Raw genomic sequence first — 23,635 nt, forward strand, 5'->3', positions numbered from 1 at the left:
TGTGAGTGGGGTCAACAAGCTGAGACTACCGTCAGTATCTCACGTCTCTTCTCTGATTTGACTAGTCCTCACAAGAAAGACAAGGTGTAGACTTTTAGTGGTTGTTGAGGCAGTGGAAGATGCTGAAATAGCCTATGGAACAGAGAAAATAAATCTCACTGTTTATGACTCCTATAACTGGGCCAGTCTGATGTTAGGCTTGCTAACTGTCATGGAATCCTCTACTGGCTTGACCCTTGACCTTGAAGCAAGTACAGTGGAAGGACCAAAGTTCCTGAGTGTGCTATCAGATACAGAGGAGATGTAATTTCACAGAAAGAAAATACCTAGTTATGGTGGCATATGTCGACACCTTGAAAGTACTCACATATGCATGACTAAAGGGGATCCGTGTTACTTTAGAATTATGTGTTCCAGGATGAGTTGACATTAAGAAAGTATCAGTGGCCCTCCCTGGTGGCACAGTGGGTTAAAGCACAGCACTAAGAAGCTTAAGTCATTTTCACATGAGTTTGATCCCCACCTGCCCTGGAGGAGATCCACATGGCGTGGCAGACCTCCCCTGGCCCACCCGCTGCTCCCCTCAGCAGTGTACTTCATCAGTCTGCCTGTTCTACTCCCCACTCTGTCTATAGTGAATCCTCTCACCCTCCACATCTCTGGCCTATACCCCAGTTCTATGAATAAATAAATAAATCTTTAAAAAAGAAAAGAAAAGAAAGTATCCATGAAAAGAAGGAACACAAGATCATTGACATGAATAGCCAGATAACTGGCATCATGAAAGTGAATGAGAAATCAAAATTTAGGATGTTGCCAGTAGCTGCAAGGTCCAAAATTTGTGGCAGATGCTAAAGCACCTGGGGGCGCCCTCCCATGAGAACCAGCCAGCCAGCCACTAGCTTATATTATGACATTACTCCATATGGATGTTTTCCTTTCTGTGAAATAGATCCATTGAGATAAAATTGCTGGGTTAAAAAATTTAAAACTCATTTTAGTTTTAATGGATAATGATAGTAAAGGTATAAAGATGCAGTCAGATTAGAGAAACTGAGAGAATATGAGAAATTAGTAAAATGCAAGACAAAGAAGAAATCAAATTTCCAGTTAGCAAGGACAGTCGTCAATGAGGCTATTATAAAATGTAACACAACGGATTAGAACACAACACTGCAAACTGGCCGCAGCCGCTTCAGTGCAAGTTCAATCCCCCACCCGGAAGGTGACCCACATGGCATGGCAGGCCTCTCCTGTCTCCCTGCTACTCCTCTCAGCAGTGTACTTCATCAATCTGCCTGTTCTGCTCCTCGCTCTGTCTCTGGTGAATTTCTCACTGCCCCTGCACCTCTGGCCTGTACCCTAGTTCTGGGTGCATAAATAAATCTTAAAGAAAAATAAAAAATGTAAATTATGGGAGGGAGCACACACCTGGAAAGGAAAAAGTTGGTAAGGACCCTTCAGATTAGATTTATGGTATCTGCAGAACAACATGGGCAGTATTTGTATCTGGGACTTGTATATAGATTGGGGGTGACAGCTAGTGAAGTAGTGGAAACACAAGTGTGTGTATAGTTTATCGTCATATCAATATTGCATAGACTGTGACAAGAAAAGGAAAGGAAACTGTGGAGAACAGCAACATTAATGAGAAAGAACAAAGAAGTAATTGTGAGATGGTAAAGAGCTGTAAATGTCTGGTGCTATGCATCAAAGGAGCTAAGAACCTATTCCCCTGAATCATCTACAATATTACAAATTGCTGGAGACCAACTCCAACAATTGGGGTGACTGAGGTTCCTGTAGGAAATGACCACTTTGGTGAAGGAGAATGAGGGATACAAACACTCATTCAGGTGCAAGTGTCGTTTGCTGCTGGTCTCAGCAGGTCTTTTTTTTATTTTTATGTTTTTAAGCAGTGGGATTATATCAGCATATGCATTGAGTAAAAAAAAAAAAAAACTGTCACATATTCCTAAGAACAGCTTGAAGTCTTTTGATCTTTAGCCAAGTCTATAACACTTCTCATTTTTTAAGGAAAACACTGCTAACAAGCAGTGTTATTGCTATTATTTTTTGCTGCTGGGCAAACAATTTACTAATGATAAAACAGGCAGGTTAATTCATATAGTTATAACTAATATTTCTACTTATATTATAATAAAAGGTTAGCAAAAGGAAAGCTTCTTTTATTGTTAATTACTAAGGATCCTCATTTTTATTAAAGCATCCTAAAAAAAAAAAAGTTTAAAACAAGGTCAGGGTAAGGAATGAAAAAGTTTACTGTACTCAGTTCTAACATTAAGAGAGATAGAAGAGTTGAAGGCCAAACAACAAAGGCTTAAGCTTTTTGGTTCCCAAAGTTTTTTTCCTCCGGAGCTTAATTTAGTGTGCACATCTGGAAGATAGTGGAATGCGGGAGTCTGAATTATTGGTTTGGGCAGGAACATGTTATCACAATATGTTTTTAGCACTAATTTTGCTGTATTAACTTTACAGCAATAGCCAATTGCTTTTATTAAAACAACCAAATGTAAAATCAATTTTTACTTTATCAAATGCATCCAAATGCAAAAAAAAAAAAAAATGGTTGCAAATACAGGAGTGGCCAAAACAAAACAAAGAGATCCAGTAGGAACCAGTTTTGGGGTCCCTGACTTTTCCAGGGTACCCCCTCATACCCGGACTTTGTCAGATGGTATGAGATGCTTGGCCTGTGCCAACAAATAAATGATACCTTGATTTAAAAAAGTAAGTATAAATGTTGCTGAGGAAATAAAAGGCTGGAGTTTTGAGATTGAGAAATTGAGCTACAGAGGAAAACAAGTAGGTGAAAATTGAGCATATGTCACTTATTTAGACAACAAGGATGTTATTGGTGATTATGCTATTTTAGTAAAATGATGGATATGGAAAGTAGGAGAGAATTTTTGAGACATAAATATTTTAATTTAAAAAATATGCTAAAAAGATATGAGAAAGATTTAGGAAATAAAGATGTACACTTAACTCCGACCTGGTAGTCCAATTCCTGTGCAAGGGACCTGTGAGGACATACTATCAGGGTCTCTGTTTCAGCTGAAGCAGCCATGCCTGACATCCTGCTGAAGGGAAAGGCACAGAGCGTCTTTGTGAACACTGGGCATCTAGAGAATGGGCATTTCCCTTCATAGTTGGTCTTTTTATTTTTTAACATATTATTTTGACATTCATTTTGCGCATTTTTCATCTCGGTTGTCATCCCCATGGAGTTTTACCACTAATCACCCACGGGCTATCATCATAGTCCCATGCACTCTTCCCACCCCGTTTTTGAGGCTATTCCCTTCTCCACCCCCATAGAATGTCTCTGCTTTATAGTTGTTTCTTTGTTTTTTGTTTTTACTTCATTGCAGTTGCTTTATTTCTTTCTGATACCTTACACTCCTACTATAAGCGAAGACTGTAAAGGGGGTGTGTATGGCCCAGTACCTACACAGCACAATTGTATGGTCTTTGCTATACTCCCCTCACAGCTACTTCAGGCCACTGGCTTCTCTGTTCCCTTCTTCTGGAGGATCTTTCCTGAAGTGTGTGTGTGGGCTTTCAGGATGGGTTCCCTGATGCGCAGAACTGGGTGAGGGCATTTTTCTACATATTAGCCCTGAGCATTGTGATTATGTGGAATGTTTGTGAAATTAAAGATCCCTCTATCCAACCCTAGACCTTCCAAATCAGAACTCCAGAGGGTGGAGTGAGTCCACTTTTACTGGGCCTCTAGGTGATTTCTCAGCACAGTACCATTAAAAGACTCACTTCCAGTGAGAGTCCAGAAAGCAGGACACAATGTGGGCCTAGTTGTGAGTTTGTGTTCTTTGTCCTCAGCTGCTTCCACTGTGAACAGGAGCCCACTAGTATGGAGGTTCTGAATATTTACTTCTGGGCTTCCTTCAAGAATCAACTGAATATATATTTGAAATTTTGAGTCAGATATGTAATTTTGGCAATGGTCAGAGATAAAAGACTACTCTGTATTAAATTGTCAGAGTATTGGCTTTATTACCGGGTAGACTCCACTCCAGCATCTGTGTTTGTTCCCATATTAGTGAGGTATACCAAATCACCTAGGAGGGTCCTAAAAGCTCACTTTATGACTCTCAGTGTAAGCTGTCATTGCCCTACATTCTTTCCTCGTAGAGCAAAAAAGCATGGGCTCTATGGTGATGCGTCCCTGGCTTTCTTCCCTGACTCTGCCTCTTAGTACATGTGTGACTTTGCACACATGTCATCATTACTCTAAACTCCACTGGTCTCACAGGAAAATGGAGCTAAGTGTTCTCTTCACTGAGTACTTTCTACTAGCAACAGGATCAAGTTTACACAGTGCCTAGGTCAGCGCACAACACATATCAATGCTGGTCACCTTTTCTCCCCATTGTGTGGGGATGGCTACAGGCAGAGGGACAGAACAGAACATTCTGGACAAGTCAGGTGAGATCATCAGGACCATGCCCAAGTCTCTGTATCAATAAGACCAGGAATTCTTGAAGGACTAATGGAGACAAATGAGAAATTTCATTTGATGCATCTGGCCCCATATAATAAGCTGTGTCCATCCTCACCGAGATGTGAAATCTAAGAACAGCATGAAGAAGATGTTTCTCAGAGATATCTGAGAAGACATTTTACTCCCAGTCATGTCATGTCCCTTTGCCTATTCATTGTATGCAAATACCTACAACAGAAATTATTCATTTTAGTAGAAATTTATTTAAGATACTAGTGTACATAAGCATCCATTAGATAGATTTCTAAAGAACTACTACCCAGGGAACACACTTAGGCTATGTGCCCTTTCTGCACAGATCCTGGGCTCCATTAAGGTTAAAGTCCTACTGCTGGACAGAAAAGGAACAAAGGCCAGAGGTGCCAGGTGGGAGCTGGCACATGGAGCAGCAACTCTCACTAGTACTAATGTAGTAAGAGCCACAGTGCAAGGAGGCAGGATGTGGACCCTGTGCTTCTTCCCCTTCTAAGGAAATACACCAACGAAGGCCAAAGCTTAATAGGAGTTCAACAGCCAGGAAAAAAATGAAACAACAATGATACCATCCCTCTAACTATCCATGACTCGTAGTACCTCACCTGACTCTATAATTCTTTCTTGTGTCACCCACTTTTAGATCTTCTCCAGATAGGAAAGACAAAGGGTGTTCTGGCTGATAGATAAGCGTGGTCTGCAGCCAAAACACACTGAACAGGCACTATCAGGTCTGACTGCAGATGCTAAGCAGCATCTGGACTATTGAGTGCTGGGATGGGGAATCTGGACCCATAGGTGGTGACCATACCAATATATTTAATATCTCTTTGTATCCTCTTAGCTTCAGTGAATTTTTCCTACCTCTGATGTCCGTTTATATTTCATAAATTAATCAATAAATTCTACCCATAATATAGAATATCTTTCTCACCATGGAGAGTAGTGATGTGCTCCAATTCTGAGCACACACAGTTCCTCATGCTCAGTTATTAAACAGTTTCTTGAGACGTTATTGGGTAATACTCTGCCTGTTAGGTTGCAATGTTTTGAGGGGCTAATGTGGATTCCCCTCTCAGTTTCCCAATTACAAAAGGTGTTCAAAATATAACTGATGGGTAAATAAAAGAGTCCATAGTTAGTGTTATAAAAAAAATATGTATTTGGATAACCACCTCCATTTTTAATACTCTCTGTGAGAAAATTATATTCTCTATATCATTTAGTCTTGTTATCATTGCAATCTAAATGTATTCTAATGTTGGACAATCTAATTGTACTACTCTGGACCATATTACAAGGTCAGGTTTCATTACAAAAAAGAGTTTGAAAGGCCATCTAAATGACACTTGTTACACAATACAGGTCGCTAAACCTCGGGAGATAAGAAGCCCTTGGGAACTATTTGTCTTAATATTACCAGAAATAAAATACTTGAACTGAGAAGGGTAGTCACATTTGCACTTAAAACTGATTTCTTGTTAGCTGTGGTTGTTTAGCCGCTGAAGGATAAAATGGTTTAATTAATCCATCTTAATTCCTAATGTGATGAGGTTAGGAGAAGCGACACTCAGTTAAATCTTCAGAAGGAGAAGGTGAGTTTCAGAGGTATGATGCCCATACTGTGGAGGTGTTAAAACAGACTCTAAAATCAGCTTTGATTGTCCACAGAGCACAAAGTTTCTGGTGTCTGGAGGTCACTGAGCTTTGGTCTAGAGGGACGTCACCTGGACTCAGTGTGTTGTCCACTCACCTTGCCTAAAGGCCCTACAAGCTGATAGGTGAATTAATCTGTGAAATCACCAGCTCCCAAATTATATCACTGAAATATATTCATGCAGACCTTGCAATGCAAAAGTTGTGTTTACAAACTTTCTTCTTTAACTTGTACAATAAGGCTTTGAAGTGTTCATTTTTTTACTGATCGATAGGAAGCTCAGAGAGACACTCTGTTGAGTCAAATGTGCTGTACTGCAAGTCTTAATTGCTCCTGAAACTAAATATATCTAGTTCATGTTCTTTCTCATACTTCTATATTGTATTTTTCCTCAATAGAAAAGGAAATTTAGATTTGACCAAGCAAAATGTGGGAAAAAATATTTTCCATACCCATGCTGCTCAAATTGTAGTCATTTATGTAGCATGTGCTACTCAGCACAGAACTGTGGGTCTTTTGATGTGGAAAATTCTGTAGCATAAAATTCACTATGAATTCCAAAATATGTAGTCAAAGCAGAATTTAAATTGCATAGTCATAATTTTTATATCATTATTTGTTGAAATGACTCAGATAAGATAAACAAACTATTGCATTAAAACTGACGTTAGTAGTTTGTTTTACTTTTTTTTTTTAAAGTGGGCTTCTAGAATCATTGAAATTACAGATTAATGTGTCTTAAATTTCTATTTGGCAATACTGCATGAGATCCCACCTTTGTAATAGCCTTACCTGTTACCACCTTAATAAATAATAGTTTCTGGTATATTGAAATATTTAAAAACACATTTCAAACTGCTAAGTCTTGATTTGTAAGAATTACATGAGGACTGGAATAAGTAAAACAGTGCAATGTTTATTATTATTCGTTCTAACCCAGAGGAAATCACTGTTTAGCAGACAGTAAAATAAAGTATATACTAGTTATCAATGCTCACTTTTTATGGAGAATAAAAAGTATATTAATATTTGTATATTAATATTTGTTTTATAAGGACAGGCATCTCAAGCCTACATATAGATGTCAAATTACTTTAAAATTTTGTAGTTCATTAGAAAATGTACAGAATCATTCAAGAAGTTTCCTCTTACCAAAATGTTTTCAAAGATGATTTTAAATACTCACATAAAGGACCAGGGGAGAAAATAATAATAGTGATGTACAACTATATAGCAGACACATTTTACAGAGGTGGAGAGTGGGGAATGGGATCAAAAAGGGAGGAGGAGTGCACTGGACTATGATGATGGCACACGGGTGATTTGGTGATGGGACGCCCATGAGGATTACAACTGAGATGGAAAAAGGTACAAAAAAATACTCAAGTGGTGCTGTCAGGCACAGAGAATGCAAAGAGAATTTCAAAGTACAAAACAAAACAAAGATTTCAACTCTAAAGGAGAATAGGACAAACAGTGCTTCTCACACTCTATGTGCACACACATCATATCCAGAGATTGTTATGCAGATTGATTCCGTGCTGTGGGTTAAGCCATAACATCCTGCATTTCACATCCTCCCAGTGATGGCGGTGGGGACAGTTGGTGCACTATGTGTTAAGTAGCAAGCACGTACCACAGGCTTGTACAGGGAGCAGGAAAAAGAAGAAACTGACTTGGATAGAAGTCAGACAGGTGCAGGGCATGGGATTAAAAAAAAAAAGGAAAATGCGTGGAATTAGACACGTGCTGAGAGCAGATACTGTCTGCAGCACTAAGGACACTCTGAAAGCAAGAGGAAACAGATTAATGGTAAGTACACTGTCTTCTTGAAAATCTCCTTGCTTACTCCTCTGTGTAGTCTATTTGACCAGACAGCACCTATGCATGCTGTTTGGATGGAGAAAATGGGGCTCCAGAGTAAGACACTAACATAGCACGAGGGAGTTCTCGTTCTTTTGCACATGATTCTTTTAGCTTCATCCCTCAGGATAAGGAAAAAAAAAAAAGAGCATATAGGAGAAGAATGAAGAGTTCCATAGAAAACTGAAACTTGCTCAAAGACATGTGCTGTGTTAGGAAGATTCCTTGTTTAAACTGACCTGGGAAAATCAGGAGGAAGCACCAGCATCGTAAGGAACTCAAGTGGCCCAGAGGAAGTCTGTCCCATAGAACAGTAACTGAAACAGACTGGAAGAAGGAAGACATGAACTGATCTAAGTGGGGCTTTTCATAATCACTGGGTAAACAAGGAAAGAGAGAGATACAGAAGACCAGAGAGGACTCAGGAGTGTCTATCACTGGGAAAAAGAAATAGGTCCGCTTTTCAGAAATCGTAACGTGAGTGACCCCAGAACAGACAGCCCCACAAATGGCATCTCTGCCCAAACTAGAGAATTCTGGGTGAAACCAGGTGCCATGAAACCCCTACAGTGGAAACACAAACAACTGGGATACCTGCTTTGCTCAAAGTGGCAGCACTAGCAGAAGGGCGTTAAAGCCCTCAGAGGCTTCCTGAGAGAAGTCAAGTGGCCCAGAAAGCTGTCAGACTCAGAGAGCAGAAACAGGCTGGGAGGCCACCACTCTGCCACCAGCTGCTAAAGCGCAGGAACGAACTTCTGACCAGGCCGAAGGTTTAGGATTAAACTAGAGACATTCAGTATGAAAGCTCAGTTCTCTTAACAGTACAGAGCAATATAACGCTATAAGACATTTTGTTTTTAAGTTTGAAATTACTGTGTGTTCTATAGTTGTCACTAGTCTCTGAAATATCCTCCGGTTAAGAAAGGTTTAATTCTGTATAATACCTGAACTCATAGGATGTTGGGACACTTACTTCATGTACACTGATTATGATAGCTCCAGAATTAACACCCTGCTGAACACACTTGGAAATCTAACACAGAAAGCATCAAAGGCCTTAACAAGAAACAGCCTCTCTGTGAAAATACTGCAATTAGGCCAGTATAGGCATGCCCTCAGCAGAGGTATTTTCTCAGTCTACAGCCCTTTCTTTTGCCCCTCCTCAGATGATTTGCTTCGGAAATGCCTCAGGGTTTCTAATAGTGGATTCAAAGGTTTTATACTTAGTTAAAATAATCTGAGACACTGGCCTGCATATGAAAGTTTATGCATGGTTCCTCCATCTACAGGTAGCTAGAAGCTTTCTGACTGTTTAATCTGACTGCTGACTTTCTGGAGGGTGAGTATCTGTCCTCACTGGAGGCACAGAACAGGTGCAAAGGGAGTATAAAACCTAAATTCAAGAATGGGAGGGGAGCTGGGTCTCTGCCTGTTTAATCAGATTATTTCCTCTTTGGTCTCCACAGATTTCACCAGGAGAATGGGTATAAGAAATGAGTCCAGAGTGAATGGGTTTTTTCTTTCAGGATTAACTGACCAACCAGAGCTTCAGCTGCCCCTTTTCTTCCTCTTCTTGGGGATTTATATAGTTACAGTGGTGGGGAATCTTGGCATGATCTCAACAATTGTGCTGAGTTCTCAACTTCACATTCCCATGTACTATTTCCTCAGCAGCTTATCTTTTATAGATTTCTGCTATTCTTCTGTCATTATCCCAAAGACACTGGCAATGATTTTAAGCAGAGATAAATATATCTCTTATTCCGGATGCATGAGTCAGTTCTTTTTTTTTTGTATGTTTGCTGTTTGTGAGTGCTACATGTTGGCCGCCATGGCCTATGATCGCTATGTCGCCATCTGCCGCCCCCTGCTCTACAATGTCATCATGTCCCCTCGGGTCTGTTCTCTGCTGGTGGCTGGTGTCTTCTCAGTAGGTCTTTTCTTTGCTATGCTTTTTGATGGTTGCTTGATACCTTTGGATTACTGTGGACCCAATATCATTAAACATTACTTCTGTGACATCATGCCACTTATAAAACTCTCCTGTTCCAGCACGTATATTGATGAAATTTTGATTTATGTTGTTGGTGGATTTAACATGGTAACCCCCAGCGTAACAATCGTCACTTCATACGCTTTCATCATCTCCAGCATCCTCCGCATCCAGTCTAAAGAAGGTCGGGCCAAAACGTTCAACACCTGTGGCTCCCACTTGACAGCTGTTCTTATTTTCTATGGATCTCTCATTTCCACATATCTCAAACCTGCTGCCAGCAGTTCAGCCATCCAGGAGAAAGTGACATCTGTATTTTACACCATGATGATTCCCATGCTGAACCCACTGATTTATAGTCTGAGGAATAAGGAAGTCCAAAATGCTGTGAAAAAGCTCTTAAAGAGAAACCCATCTTCATAAATAATATGAATTGAAGAATAACTTATGCATATATGTATATTCTGTTTATATCCTGACTAAAAATAATTTTAAGTGAGGTGAAAATATAGATGTCGTTTTATACAGGTATTATACAGATAAAATACTGAATAAACATTTGAAATTTTATATGGAGATTACTAATACAAATACACAGAATATCTTTAAAATGTAAAACAACAAATATGTAGGTATAAAAATCTCAGATTTTAATGTGTAATTCCAACCTGGGATTAAATAACAATATTTCCATTTAGTTTTGTGAACTAGGCCATTTTAGAAAAATGAAATCATGATGCATTAGACTGTCACATCAGATTAAAAAAATACCATATTACTATAATTTAGAAAAGTGTTTTCTCTTGTTTATCTTACTTTAATGGTTTATTTTTCTTATGGACACTGCATAGGACATAATAAACAGTGTGACAAAACAATGACTACAATGTACAATAAAAGTACTTTTCCATTTTTTTAAGGGCTTATTAAAAGGCAATGTGATATCAAACATGAATTCAGTGAGGAAGCGCCCACATAGCGCTAATGCAATAAGGCCCTGGTGTGTAGCCTGGTGATAAGAGCATTAGACTAGGACTATCTAGATGAATGTATCATATTTATATAATCTTACCTAAAATCCATCACTTTTTCTGTATCCAGATATATGTGCAGTATTTAAAACTTTCTGTGTAATTTTTTAGTTGGTATTTAATTCAGGGTGTAAGTTCTCTGTTTTTAACTTTTTCCTCATACATTTTGAATCAAGAAAAGAGGAAAAAACTTTAGTATCCCAAGAAACTCTTATACATTAAAGAAGATAATGCACTGCTTGCAGAATTATATGCATTAATTCATTTCTCAGCTTATGGTTATGATGGACAGGGTGCTGGGTGTTCCTTTACTTGCTGAAATATCATATGAATATGATGGACTAGGCTTTTAATTACATTTGATGGATGACTGACTGGCATATATTACAGAAGTCATTTAATAAATAAGAATGATAATTAGGTAATGCTTTAAAGATGTGAGGCATATTTTGTCAGTGGATTGAGGGTGACTTGCTAGATCTCTTTGAAGAAGAGACATTTAATGAAACCTAACTGAAAAGAAATCCAGATTTATGTAAAAAAGGAAGAGCAAAAGCAGGTATAGATCATGAAGGATACAATAAACCTGGCATAGTGAAGAAACTGGCAGGATGGCCAAAAATTCATGAAGGTGGAGAAAAAAGAACCAAAGGGGATTCAGGAGGATGGCACATTCCAGGTGATGTCAAGAATAAGACTTTAAGACACAGGTATGTTTCAAAAGTAGAGTTCTGTAGATTATATTGACAAAATGTCTTCTATATAAATGAATAAGAAAATGTATAGACATATTATGTTTATTATGTGTATAATGAGATTGATAAGGTTAAGAAAAACTATTGGCTTGTTGGAAACAGACAACACTAGTGAGTCTGATGACATATTCCGCAATGAATGACTTAAGTTTTCATGCATGCGAGCATTAGAAGTAGAAAAAAATTATGTTTTCATGAGAGATTTCCATTTTCTTTTTTTCTTAAGTTTTATTTATGCATACAGAACTGGGGTACAGGCTGGCAATGCAAGAGCAGTAAGAGAATTCACCAGAGACAGAGTGGGAACAAAACAAGCAAACTGATGAAGTACACTGCTGAGAAGAGCAGCAGGTGTGTCAGAAGAGGTCTGCTGTGCCTTTGTGACCTGGGATCAAACTCATGCTGAAGTGGCTGCAGCTAGCTTGGTAGTGCTGTGCTTAAACCTGTTACACCACCAAGGCTGGTCTAAGCTATTTCCATTTTCATTTGTAAATAATAAAGTAGAACTGTTCACTTGACTGAAGGATTACATATTGATTTAGGATATTTGAAACTTGGATGTTCTCTTTCAATAAATCCAGTTTAAATTTATGGAATTTTGAGTTATACCACATAGGAAATCAAAGTTTCCATATTATAACCAGTTCTGCCTTTTTGTAAAACTTATAAGTAATAAATTAAATGAGGTGCCTCCATGGTGGTGCAAATGGTTAAAACACAGTACTATGAAGCTCTTTGTAGCCACTGCAGCATGAGTCTGATCCCTGGCCAGGGAGCTGACCCACATGGCACAAGTCCTCACCTGTCTCACCTGCTGCTCCCCTCAAGAGTGTTTCAGTAGATCTACCTTTCTGATCCCCACTCTGTCTCTGGTGAATCCTCTCACCTCCACTTCTCTGTCCTGTACCCCAGGTCTTGTATGCATAAATAAATAAATCTTAAAAAATAAATAAAAATAAAATTTTTGTAATACAAAATACAGTATCCTGTTTCTAAATATGATATATAAAAGCTGATTACGTATACTTTCTAGAAATGAATAAATTCCAAAACAATAAAAATGTTATTAATAACTCAATGAAATTGAAATTATGTAAAGTTTGAGAATTCAAACTTTATATTTTAAATATTTAAAAAATTCAATCATCTCCAAATAGCTTCAGGAAAATATTATTGATAATGTCAGTAAACAAAGAAAAAAAAAACTGAGACCGGAGTTCAGTGCTTACCATAAATAACTAGAAAAACATGTAAAATATATTTCTTAATATATATTGAGACGCTAAAGTATAGGTAGCCCAGCAATGTGATACCTGTTAGAGGAGAGGCAAATGAGGGGAGCCTTGCACTTGTAACACATTTCACCTCAGGTCACTGTTATACCACATTCAGGTAAAGTCATCTAAGTGTGTTGAGGAGACAGCTATCAAGAGTTTGGTGAAGTGAAGGCTTCAGACATGTTAGTATACAGCTCACAAGAACAGATTTGTTAAACAGACACAAAAGTTGCATAAATCTTCAACGGAAAGTTCTTGACAGTTTGGCTGAAAAACAAAGTATACAGAAGAACTTAACAAAGCCAAGAAAGTATCAGCAGAGAAACTGTGAAAATTTCTCAAAGGACAGACATGTGGTAGAAGCTCCAAATCCAACTAGTCAGAAAAGAGATTTCCTTTTGCATACATTAGAGAAGCTGAAGCATCATGAACCAACATCAAGCTTAAACATTTTTCTGTAGTAAAGACTATCCTAGAGCTTAATTGTAAAATTATATGAGAAAAAGTTTTGAAGACTCAACTTATTAGCAATATCTAAATTGTCTCACAACATAAATTTCAACATTAATTAAAGTAAAACTATTAACCCAAAGGTGCAACATTGTGACATGAGTGGTTTATCTAGAGTAGATCATCACTCTACATGCAAGGACAACACATGTTTTTCCACAAGCAAGAGAAAAGTCAGTTAATAGAAAAAGACATGGAAATAATATAGATAAGGGTTAGTGTAATTAATTTACAAAAGTTCTTTAAAAAATAATTTATAGAAAGAGAGCTCTCCCTGGTGGTACAGTGGCTTAAACACCACACTATGAAGCTCTCCAAAGCTACTGCAGCATGAGTTCAATACCCGGCCAGGGAGCTAACCCACGTGGCGTGGCAGACTTCTCCTGACCTGCCCGCTGCTCCCCCCAGCAGTGTATTTCAGTAGATCTGCCTATTCTGTTCCCCACTCTGTCTCTGGTGAATCCTCTCACCCACCACACCTCTCACCTGTACCCCAGTTCTGTAAGCATAAATAAATAAATCTTAAAAAAAATTATAGAAAGTATTAAGAAGAGAAACATAAAGGATATAATAAAAGTGACCCAAATGGGAGCAGTATCAGTGAAAACAGCAGAAATATTAACTCCACCCTCGTGCTTTATCTTCTCAGACACATGAAAAACCAACATAAGCTTTAAGAATCTGCCCAGAACTCTAGTAAGCAGTCAAGGTTTATAGCAACCAAGTGATTGCTAACTCAAGAGAAAACTCAAAAATGACAGTTAAACTATGACATTTGACTTGCTTTCTATGACATCACTTTCTAGTTCACTAATTCACTAGTGCACTTGAAGATGACTGCCCACCTCCCCCGTGTGGAGTTCTAGTTTTTCATTCCTAAAGAAGCCTACCAGACTTTATTCTCACATAAATGTGCTTTTCTCTCCAAACTTCTGGTGGCTATCTAAAAGACTGATGACACAAAATATTTGGTTTGTTTTGCCCAACTGAAACTTAGAACAGAAAAGCAGCAGGTTTTTCTTGATCTACTTAAAAGCAAATGAACACACTCCAGTGACTTGGGGCAAAAGATTACAATTGAGACAAACAGTAGAGCACTAAAAGCTTAGATGTAAAAACTTGAGAGAAATATTTTGGGAAATTAGGTCATTGGAAAGTGCCTGTGTATAACAGAAAGTTAGAAATCCATACAAATGATTGAGGCAGGAGACATACTGAGAAAGACTGAGAAGATTCTAAATGTTCTCCTCTGGATCTATAGTCTCAGAGCAAGAAGACAGCAAAACCTAAAAGCACAGCGGGAGTCCATCACCACAGTTACTGTACAAAGTTGGGAAGTATTTTCCACATCATACATGCACAAACACATATACGCACATAGACCATATATCTGTTTGTTTACCAATTTATTTTGGTTCATGGTGTTTAAAATCTCTTCCAAAACACTAAAAGCACAAGTGAAAGGAAGAATCTTCACTGGCTACACATTACAAAGAATACATATTTTTGAAAGACTTAGTCATTAAGAAAACAAGAGTTACAGTCTACTGCAAGTAGTAAAAAGAAAAAATCCATTTGAAGAAGAACCACTCCATTTCCTGTATTAACATAATATGATATTCAAGGTATCTAATCTTTGAATAAAGCTATACTGCATACAAAGAAAAAAGAAAGTATTAAGCTAAAACTGTCTCTGAGGAAACCAAGACATTACTTACTAGACAAACACGAGTATTGCCAAAATTTAACAAAAAATTAAAAGAAAATATGAATAATGAGGCAGCATAAGCAAAAGAACATCTGAAAATAAACAGAATAACAATAAATATTAAAAGGAGTAAAGCAGAACAATAAATTGGAGAAACTCAGTAGAGGGTTTCTATAGTAGATATGAACATACAAAAGACCAAATCTATGGACATAAAGAGAAGAAATTAAAATTAAAGTTAAAGAAGAGAAGAAAGAAAATATTAAAAAAAAAAAAAACTGAACAGAGTCTTAGTGACTTGTAAGATACTATCAAGACTGCCAAAACATGAACGATGAGAGCCCTACAAGGAGAAAATGAGCAAACAGGAATGAAAGATTATTGGAGAAATAACAGATGAGAAATATAAAGACAGGCCAAAATATTACAGAGCCAAAAATGGCTCATTGAAAAAATAAACAAAAGCCAAAAGTCAGTAAGGCTCACCAAAAAAAAAAATGGAGAAACCTCAAATAAACAGAACAAAAAAGAAAGAAGATAAATTACAATTAACATTGTAGTTGTAATTCATAAGACAGAGACTACCCTGAACATATATTCACTAACAAATTGACAAATTTTAAAAAAATTTTAAATCATCCAAAGTGCATATGAAAGAAGTACAAATCATGAACCAAATGATCACCAGCAAGGGAACTGAAAAAGTAATCAAAAAGCCCTAAATCAGATGGTTTCATAAGTGAATTTTAGGTATTACTCTAATGGCTTAAAACTAAAGACAACACACACAAAAAAAAGAAAACTACAGACCAATTTCCATAAGGAATACACATGCAAACATCAACAAAATCCTAGCAAACTAAATCTAAAGACACATTAAAAGGATCACATACCATGACCAAGTTGGATTTATACTAAGGACACAGTGTGGTTCAAAATCAACCATTATAAATCAACACATAAACAAAAAGAGAGATAACAAGCATACAACTATAGTAAGATACTGAGAAAGCAGATGTTAAGTTTCACCATCCATTTATGATGAAAACCCTCAAAATACAGGGAATAAATAGAGCATAAAATTTGAAAAGCCATTAACAACGAGCCCATAGCTATTATCATTCTCAATGCTATAAAACTGAAAGAACATCCACTAAGAGCTGATACAAGACAAGGATGTCTACATTCATCATTACTGTTCAACAGAGAATTGGAAATCCCTGCTAGATCACTTAAACAAAGGAAAGACAAAAAGAAATGAAATTGGAAAAGAAATAAAACTCTTATTACGTGCCGATGACAAGATAATGTACATAGAGAGCCATCAAAACTTCCCTGAATGTACTGTAGTAAATACAATCAATTAAACCATGTGGCAACCATAAATAGAAAAAAATCAATTGCTTTCCTATATGCAAACAATAAGATAGAAGAGAAACAAACTAAGCAAGTAATCCTATTTGTAATTACACAAAATAAATTATCTAGGAGTAAACCTAACAAAGGAGGTAAAATATCTATATAAAGAAAACTGTAATACATCGGTCAAAGAAATAGAAGACCACAAAAGTGAAGGGCAAGGTGTTGAAACAGTAGAGAGAAGAAATCAAGAAACTGGTGATGAGTCATGGGTGCCATGGTGGTGGGAGAGTAAAGGGACTACAGCTGAGGGGAGAAATCAAATACTGTGCAAAAATTCACAAAGATATAAAATAAATAAATACACTACTTCTAAAAGGAAAAATATAAGCCCATGTTTACTGCAGTGCTGCGTACTATGGCCGAATTAAGGAACCCATCTAAATGTCAAAAGACAGATGACTGGATCACAAAATTGTGGCTATATACACAATGGAATATTCTCATAGCAGAGAAAATGATAAACTCAACATGGATGGAGCTGGAACGGATAATGCTAAGTGAAACAAGCTGAAAGAAGAAAGATAAGAAATGGGTGGTGTCACTAACATGTGGAATATAGAGTATTTAAACTAAGAGTCTTATTAAAACAAGCTTAAAAACTCACCCTCAATGACTATAGAAATGAACCACCAGAGGAGGAAAAAAGGGGTTGAGGGTAGGGAAAGAATAAAGAGAAGGTGCACTCTGGATGGGATGGTGGATATGGGTGACTGATAGCCCTATGCTTGCAATACCTAAAGGGTTGATCTAAATATTGCCTCAGTTAAAATCAATTAATTAATTTAAAAAATTAAATTAAAACTATTCTTCCAAAAGATTGTGTTTCACACTGGTGGAGAGCAGTGATCTGCCCCATCTCTTGCACACACAATTCCTTATGCTTATTCCACAGAGACCATCATGCTCATTCATTCAGCAATGTTTTAGGTGTGTGTTGGGCAATAATCTGCCCACCAGATTGTATTTTTGATGGATAGTGTTGATTCTCTGAGTGACCAGTCAAAATAGGTGTCCAAAATAAAATGGCTAAATTCCATCACTTGTATTTTAAAAATACATATAACTGGAGACAACATCTATTGTTAATAAATGTTCCATGAAAAAAAAATAATATTCTTTTTCTCATTTATTCCCCTATTTGTCACAACCTAAACATATTCTAAGCTTGTATTATACCCACTGCATAACTCTGGAAAAATGTCTCTACTACATGGCTAGGTTTTATTATATTAGAAAAAGGTTGATAGACCAACAAATGATAATTCTTACAGCTCTATAGGCTATTAAACCTCAGGAGATTAAAAACCCTTGGGAACTCCTTGTCCTTATATTTCCAGAGATAAGATGTTAGTGTGATTAGAGTAGTCACAGGTACACTTAAACCTCATTCTGGTTTGTATGGTTGCTTGTTTATTGAAGAATGAAAAATATGATTAATCCATGTTTATTCTTGTTTTTTAAAGGCTTATTTATTTATGCATACAGAACTGGGGTGCCTGCCAGAAGTGCAGGGGCAGTGAGAGGATTCATCAGCGACAGTGGGGAGCAGAACAGGCAGATGGATGAAGGACACTGCTGAGGGGAGCAGCAATCGAGACAGGAGAGGTCTACTGTGACATGTGGGTTACCTCCGGGGCCAGAATCAAACCAGCACCAAAGTGGCTGCAGCCAGCTTGCAGTGTTGCACCCTAACCCACTGCACCACCAGGGAGGGCCCAATCCATGTTTATTCTTGATGCAATGAGACTACAAGAAGCTACACGTTGCTAAGGCTTCAGGAGGGAAAGGTGAGTTTCAGAGGTACGATGCCCATTTCTGTAGGTATAGCATGCTCTAAAATCAACTCTGATTGTCCACATGAGCACGAAGGTTTCTGTGTGTCTGCAGGTCACTAAGCCTTGGTTGTCCATCCAGACTCGGTGTGCCTTGTCCACTCGTATTGTCTAAGGGCCCTAGGAGCTAGTCTGTGGATTAATTTGTGAAAATAGAATTATAATGCTACTAATCTACTTATACAGACCTTGCAATGCACACATTGAGTTCAAGTTAATACTCTTATTTAATTTGTACAATCATTCTTGAAGTGTCCGTTTTCTTACTGATTAACGCATGAAGATCAAAGAGACACTCAGATGAAGTCAAATGTTAAACTAAATCCTAGAGTTGGTGCTGAATCTAAATGTAGTGATTCATGGTTCAGTGTTCCTTCTGCCACCTTAGTTAATTTTTTCTTCACTAAAAAGTGGAAACTGATTTTTGAAAATGAAGTCAGATCTAGGGAAAAAATTATCATCATCTGTGCTACACAATATACAGCCATATATACACATGTGACTACTGAGCATTTGAAATATGGCTTCCTTGATTTTGGAATTGCTGAAGCATTAAATATATTATGAAATATAAAGATTTTTTAAAGAATGTGAAACACCTACTTACAGCATTGATATCATTACTTTTAAAAATTAGATTTTTTGGATTTACTAGGTAAATACATTTTAGCATTAAAACTGACTTTAAGTGTGTGTTTTATTTTCTTAAAAATCAGCTTCCAGAAAAATTTATTCATTTATGTAAAATTTATTTCTCTTGGACAATACTGTTTGAGACTTCACCTTTATAAAATACTCTTAATTGTTATCATTTCAATGATACTTTGGCTACACTGAAGTGGCCCCTTTTGAATTACTAAATTTCTTTTGAGTTGCTACCAATACAGCAGACCCAAATCAGGTAAATGAGTGCAGTAGACTATTGCAAGGTTCGCCGAACTTACAAGGTAAAAATTTTAGTCCTAACATAATAAAATTCACTACTTAGCAGACAGTAAAACAGATACCAGTGCGCACTGTTCACTGTGAAGCTCATGATACATTCACACTGGCTGGAATCTCTAAGGATGGGACTAAAAGTACTACAATGTTAAATTGTACAGTTCAATCATTATCTTGGGCAGAATCTCCCAAGAAGGCTCTTCACTGTAGAGTCTTTTCAGGTCACTTTACCTGAGCATGCAGTGTTTTCAGGCACAGCCAGGAGCAAAGAGAGGTTCAAATTAGAAGAGAAGTCCAGGAAGAGAAAATCAGCTCTGCAGCAGAGTAACCCAGTAGTGCTTCTATGTACACACGGAGCAGCAACTCTCACTGGTCCAAATACAGCAAGAGCAACATGAAGGAGCCAGATAGGCGCTGTGTTTCTTCCCTACCTAAAGATAACACTAACTAAAGAGCTAAAACAAAAATTAATCAAAACTAAACCAGCTTTCCAACAATCCTGTATTTACACTAGCTCAGCTGACTTTACAACTGTATCATTCTTTGCTCACCACTTTCAGATACTGCATTCTAGAGAGGAGAGAAAAACCAATTCTGATAGCTGCAAGAGCCTTGTTGGCGGCCAAGTGTTTGCTTTTACCAGTTAAGAAATGGGCTTGTAGAATCACTTAAATCGCCCATCAATGAAAAATGCATTTTTCTTTGTCAGTATTGTTTGAGATGCCACCTTTGTAATATTGTTATTAAGGTCCTAGTAATAATCCTTTGTGGCATACTGAAATATTGAAAAAAAACCAAACTGCTAAATTTTGTTTTGAGTTGCTAGAATTACATGAGGGGTGGAACATGTAAACGATGCAGTATGAGATTTGAAGAGTGGTCAAAATTCTAACATAAAAAGCTTACACCTAACCTCTTAGACATCATCATTTAGTAGACAGTTGAATAAAGTAAATAAAGTATCATGTGCATAAGTTACATTTGTATAACCTTAGTTTTATAAGGACAGGTGTCTACCACACAGCCAAAAACTCGATTTACTAAAATATAAATTGCATAGTTCTATCCCAAATTTGTGCTGAATCACCTAAGAAGACTCTTCTTAAGGTGCTTCAAAGATGTTTTTAATCCTCAAGTGGTGCTGTCAGGCACAGAAAATGCATAAAGATTTCAACTCTAAAGGAGAATAAGCCAATCAATGCTTCTCAAACTCTTTGTACATCACATGTGTCCAGAGATTGTTAAACTCCAGGTTCTCAGTCAGTCCTCTGATTAGGACATAAGATCATAATTTTCACATTGTCCCAGTGATGATATTGGGTCCAGTTGTTGAGCTATGTGTTAAGTTGCACAGACCTACAGCACAAGCTTCTGTAGGAAGTGGCGCAAGCGAGGGTAAAGGGGGTAGTTGACTTGGATAGAAGTCAGACAGGTGCAGGACATAGGATAAAAAAAGAAACAGGAAAAATGTGTGGATCAGGCACTTGAAAGCAGATACTGTTTGCAACACTAAGGACACTCTGAAAACATGATGAAACATTAATGGTAAGTATACCATCTTCTTGAAGATCTCCTTGCAATTTCTCTGTGACCGAGCTGCACTTGTGCATACTATTTGGCAGTGGATTAGGGAAGAGTGTTCTAGAGTATGACACTAACACTCACAGCACGGGGACTTATCACTCCTTTGCACATGATTTCTCTAGCTTCAACCCTCAGAGTAAGAAAAAGAAGATAGGAGGATGAAGAGTTCCACAGACTTGGAACTTGCTCTGAGAAGACATGTACAGTGTCAAAAACATTCCTTGTTTAAACTGACTGGGGAAATCAGGAGGAGGCATCAGCATTGTAGGGAACTCAAGTGGCCTAGAGGAAGTCTGTCCCATAGAACAATAAATGACTGAAAGAAGGAAGACATGATCAGCTTCTGGAAAAGCCCAGGACAGGTAGATTCTGGACTAGTCAGATAGAATTTTCTAAAGAAGCTGTCTGAGTGGGGCTTTTCATAATCACTGGGTAAACAAGGAAAGAGAGCAACACAGAGAGATGGCAGAGAGAACTCAGAAGCATCCATCACTGGGAAAAAGAAATAGGTCCACTTTTCAGAAATAATAATGTGAGTGAACCCAAAACAGGCAGCCCCACAAATGGCATCTTTACCCAACCTAGAGAATTCTGGGTGGAACCGGGTACCATGAGACCCCTACAGTGGAAACACAAACACCTGGGATACCTGCTTTGCTCAAAGTGGCAGCACTAGCATAAGGGCGTTAAAGCCCTCAGAGGCTTCCTGAGAGAAGTCAAGTGGCCCAGAAAGCTGTCAGACTCAGAGAGCAGAAACAGGTTGGGAGGCCACCACTCTGCCACCAGCTGCTCAAGTGCAGGAACGAGCTTCTGACCAGGCAGTAAGTTTAGGATTAAACTAGAGACATTCAGTATGAAAGCTCAGTTTTCTCAACAGTACAGAGCAATATAATGCTATGAAACATTTTGTTTTTAAGTTTGGAAATTATTGTGTGTTCTATAGTTGATTTGGAGGCTTAAAATATCCTCCCGTTAAGAAACTTGTTTGTTAAACTCTGCATGTCTGAAATCATCAGACCCTGGGATAATAACTTCATATACACCGATATTACAGCCCCAAATGAATATCCTCCTGAACACACTTGAAAATCTAACCCAGAAATCATTACAGACCTTAACAAGAGGCAGCTTCTTTATTGAAATACTGGAATCAGGCTACATGTAGGCGAGGAATTTTTGTAGCCCACATCCCTTTGTTTATGCCCCTATCTGGTTTGCTTCTCCAGTCTTTAGCAACAGTCTTCTTTCTAACACTGGAGTTAAACGTTTTATACTTTGCTGAAAGAATCTGAGACACTACCCTACATATGAAAGTTTATGCATGGTTCCTCCATCTACTGGTAGCCAGATCTTTCTGACTGTTTAATCTGACTGCTGACTCTCTGGAGGGTGAGTATCTGTCCTCAATGGAAGCACAGAACAGGTGCAAAGGGAATGTAAAGCCTGAATTTGGAGCTGAGCTGGGTCTCTGACTGTTTAATTGGATTATTTCCTCTTTAATCTCCACAGATTTCCACAGGAGAATGGGTATGAGAAATAAGTCCACAGTCACCGAGTTTCTTCTCTCAGGATTAAGTGACCAACCAGAGCTTCAGCTGCCCCTTTTCTTCCTCTTTTTGGGGATTTATATAGCTACCATTGTGGGAAATCTCGGCATGATATCCATAATTGGGTTGAGTCCTCAACTTCACATTCCCATGTACTATTTCCTCAGTAGTTTATCTTTTATAGATTTCTGCTATTCCACTATTATTATCCCTAAAATGTTAGTAGGGATTTTAAGCAAAGATAAAACTATCTCTTATTTTGGATGCAATATTCAGTTTTTTTTATTCTGTGTGTGTGCCATTTCTGAGTGCTACATGTTGGCAGTAATGGCCTATGATCGCTATGTTGCCATCTGCAGCCCCCTGCTCTACAATGTCATCATGTCCCGTCGGGTCTGTTCTCTGCTGGTGGCTGCAGTCTTCTCAGTAGGTTTTACCCTTGCCATGGTTTTTGAGGGTTGTTTGCTAAGTTTGGATTTCTGTGGATTAAATGTCATTAAAATTAAACATTATTACTGTGACATCGTCCCCCTTATGAAACTCTCCTGTTCCAGCACATACATTGATGAACTTTTGATTTTTGTTTTTGGTGGATTTAACATGGTAACTACCAGTGTGACAATCATCATTTCCTACATTTTCATCCTCTCCAGCATCCTCCGCATCCAGTCTAAAGAGGGCAGGTCCAAGGCTTTCAGCACTTGCGGCTCCCACTTGACAGCTGTTCTTATTTTCTATGGGTCTCTCATGTCCATATATCTCAAACCTGCTTCCAGCAGCTCAGCCATCCAAGAGAAAGTGACGTCTGTATTTTACACCATTGTGATTCCCATGCTGAACCCATTGATTTATAGTCTGAGGAATAAGGAAGTCCAAAATGCTGTGATAAAACTCTTAAAGCGGAGCACATCTTCATAATTAATATTATTTTAAGAATAACTTGTCAATTATAATTATATATTTATGTCATTTGTATTTCTATCATGACCATTTAA

General features: G+C 37.8%; 2 protein-coding genes across 2 annotated transcripts; both read left to right on the plus strand.

Annotated features, from left to right (window-relative positions):
• The first annotated feature begins 9,519 nt into the window (after positions 1-9,519).
• LOC101628643 (olfactory receptor 8D4-like) lies at positions 9,520-10,455 on the plus strand. Its single transcript, XM_004688809.1, has one exon. It carries the CDS (start codon positions 9,520-9,522, stop codon positions 10,453-10,455), a length of 936 nt encoding a protein of 311 aa, XP_004688866.1.
• Positions 10,456-22,334: 11,879 nt separating this feature from the next.
• On the plus strand, positions 22,335-23,558 carry LOC101628869 (olfactory receptor 8D4-like). Its single transcript, XM_004688810.2, has 2 exons — positions 22,335-22,347; positions 22,597-23,558. The coding sequence occupies exon 2, from the start codon at positions 22,617-22,619 to the stop codon at positions 23,556-23,558; it is 942 nt and encodes a 313-aa protein (XP_004688867.1). The 5' UTR covers positions 22,335-22,347; positions 22,597-22,616.
• The last annotated feature ends 77 nt before the right edge of the window (positions 23,559-23,635 follow it).

The sequence above is a fragment of the Condylura cristata genome, unplaced genomic scaffold (genome assembly GCF_000260355.1).
Source record: "Condylura cristata isolate star-nosed mole 26May11 unplaced genomic scaffold, ConCri1.0 scaffold00025, whole genome shotgun sequence".
In the NCBI taxonomy this organism is placed as follows: Eukaryota; Metazoa; Chordata; class Mammalia; order Eulipotyphla; family Talpidae; genus Condylura; species Condylura cristata.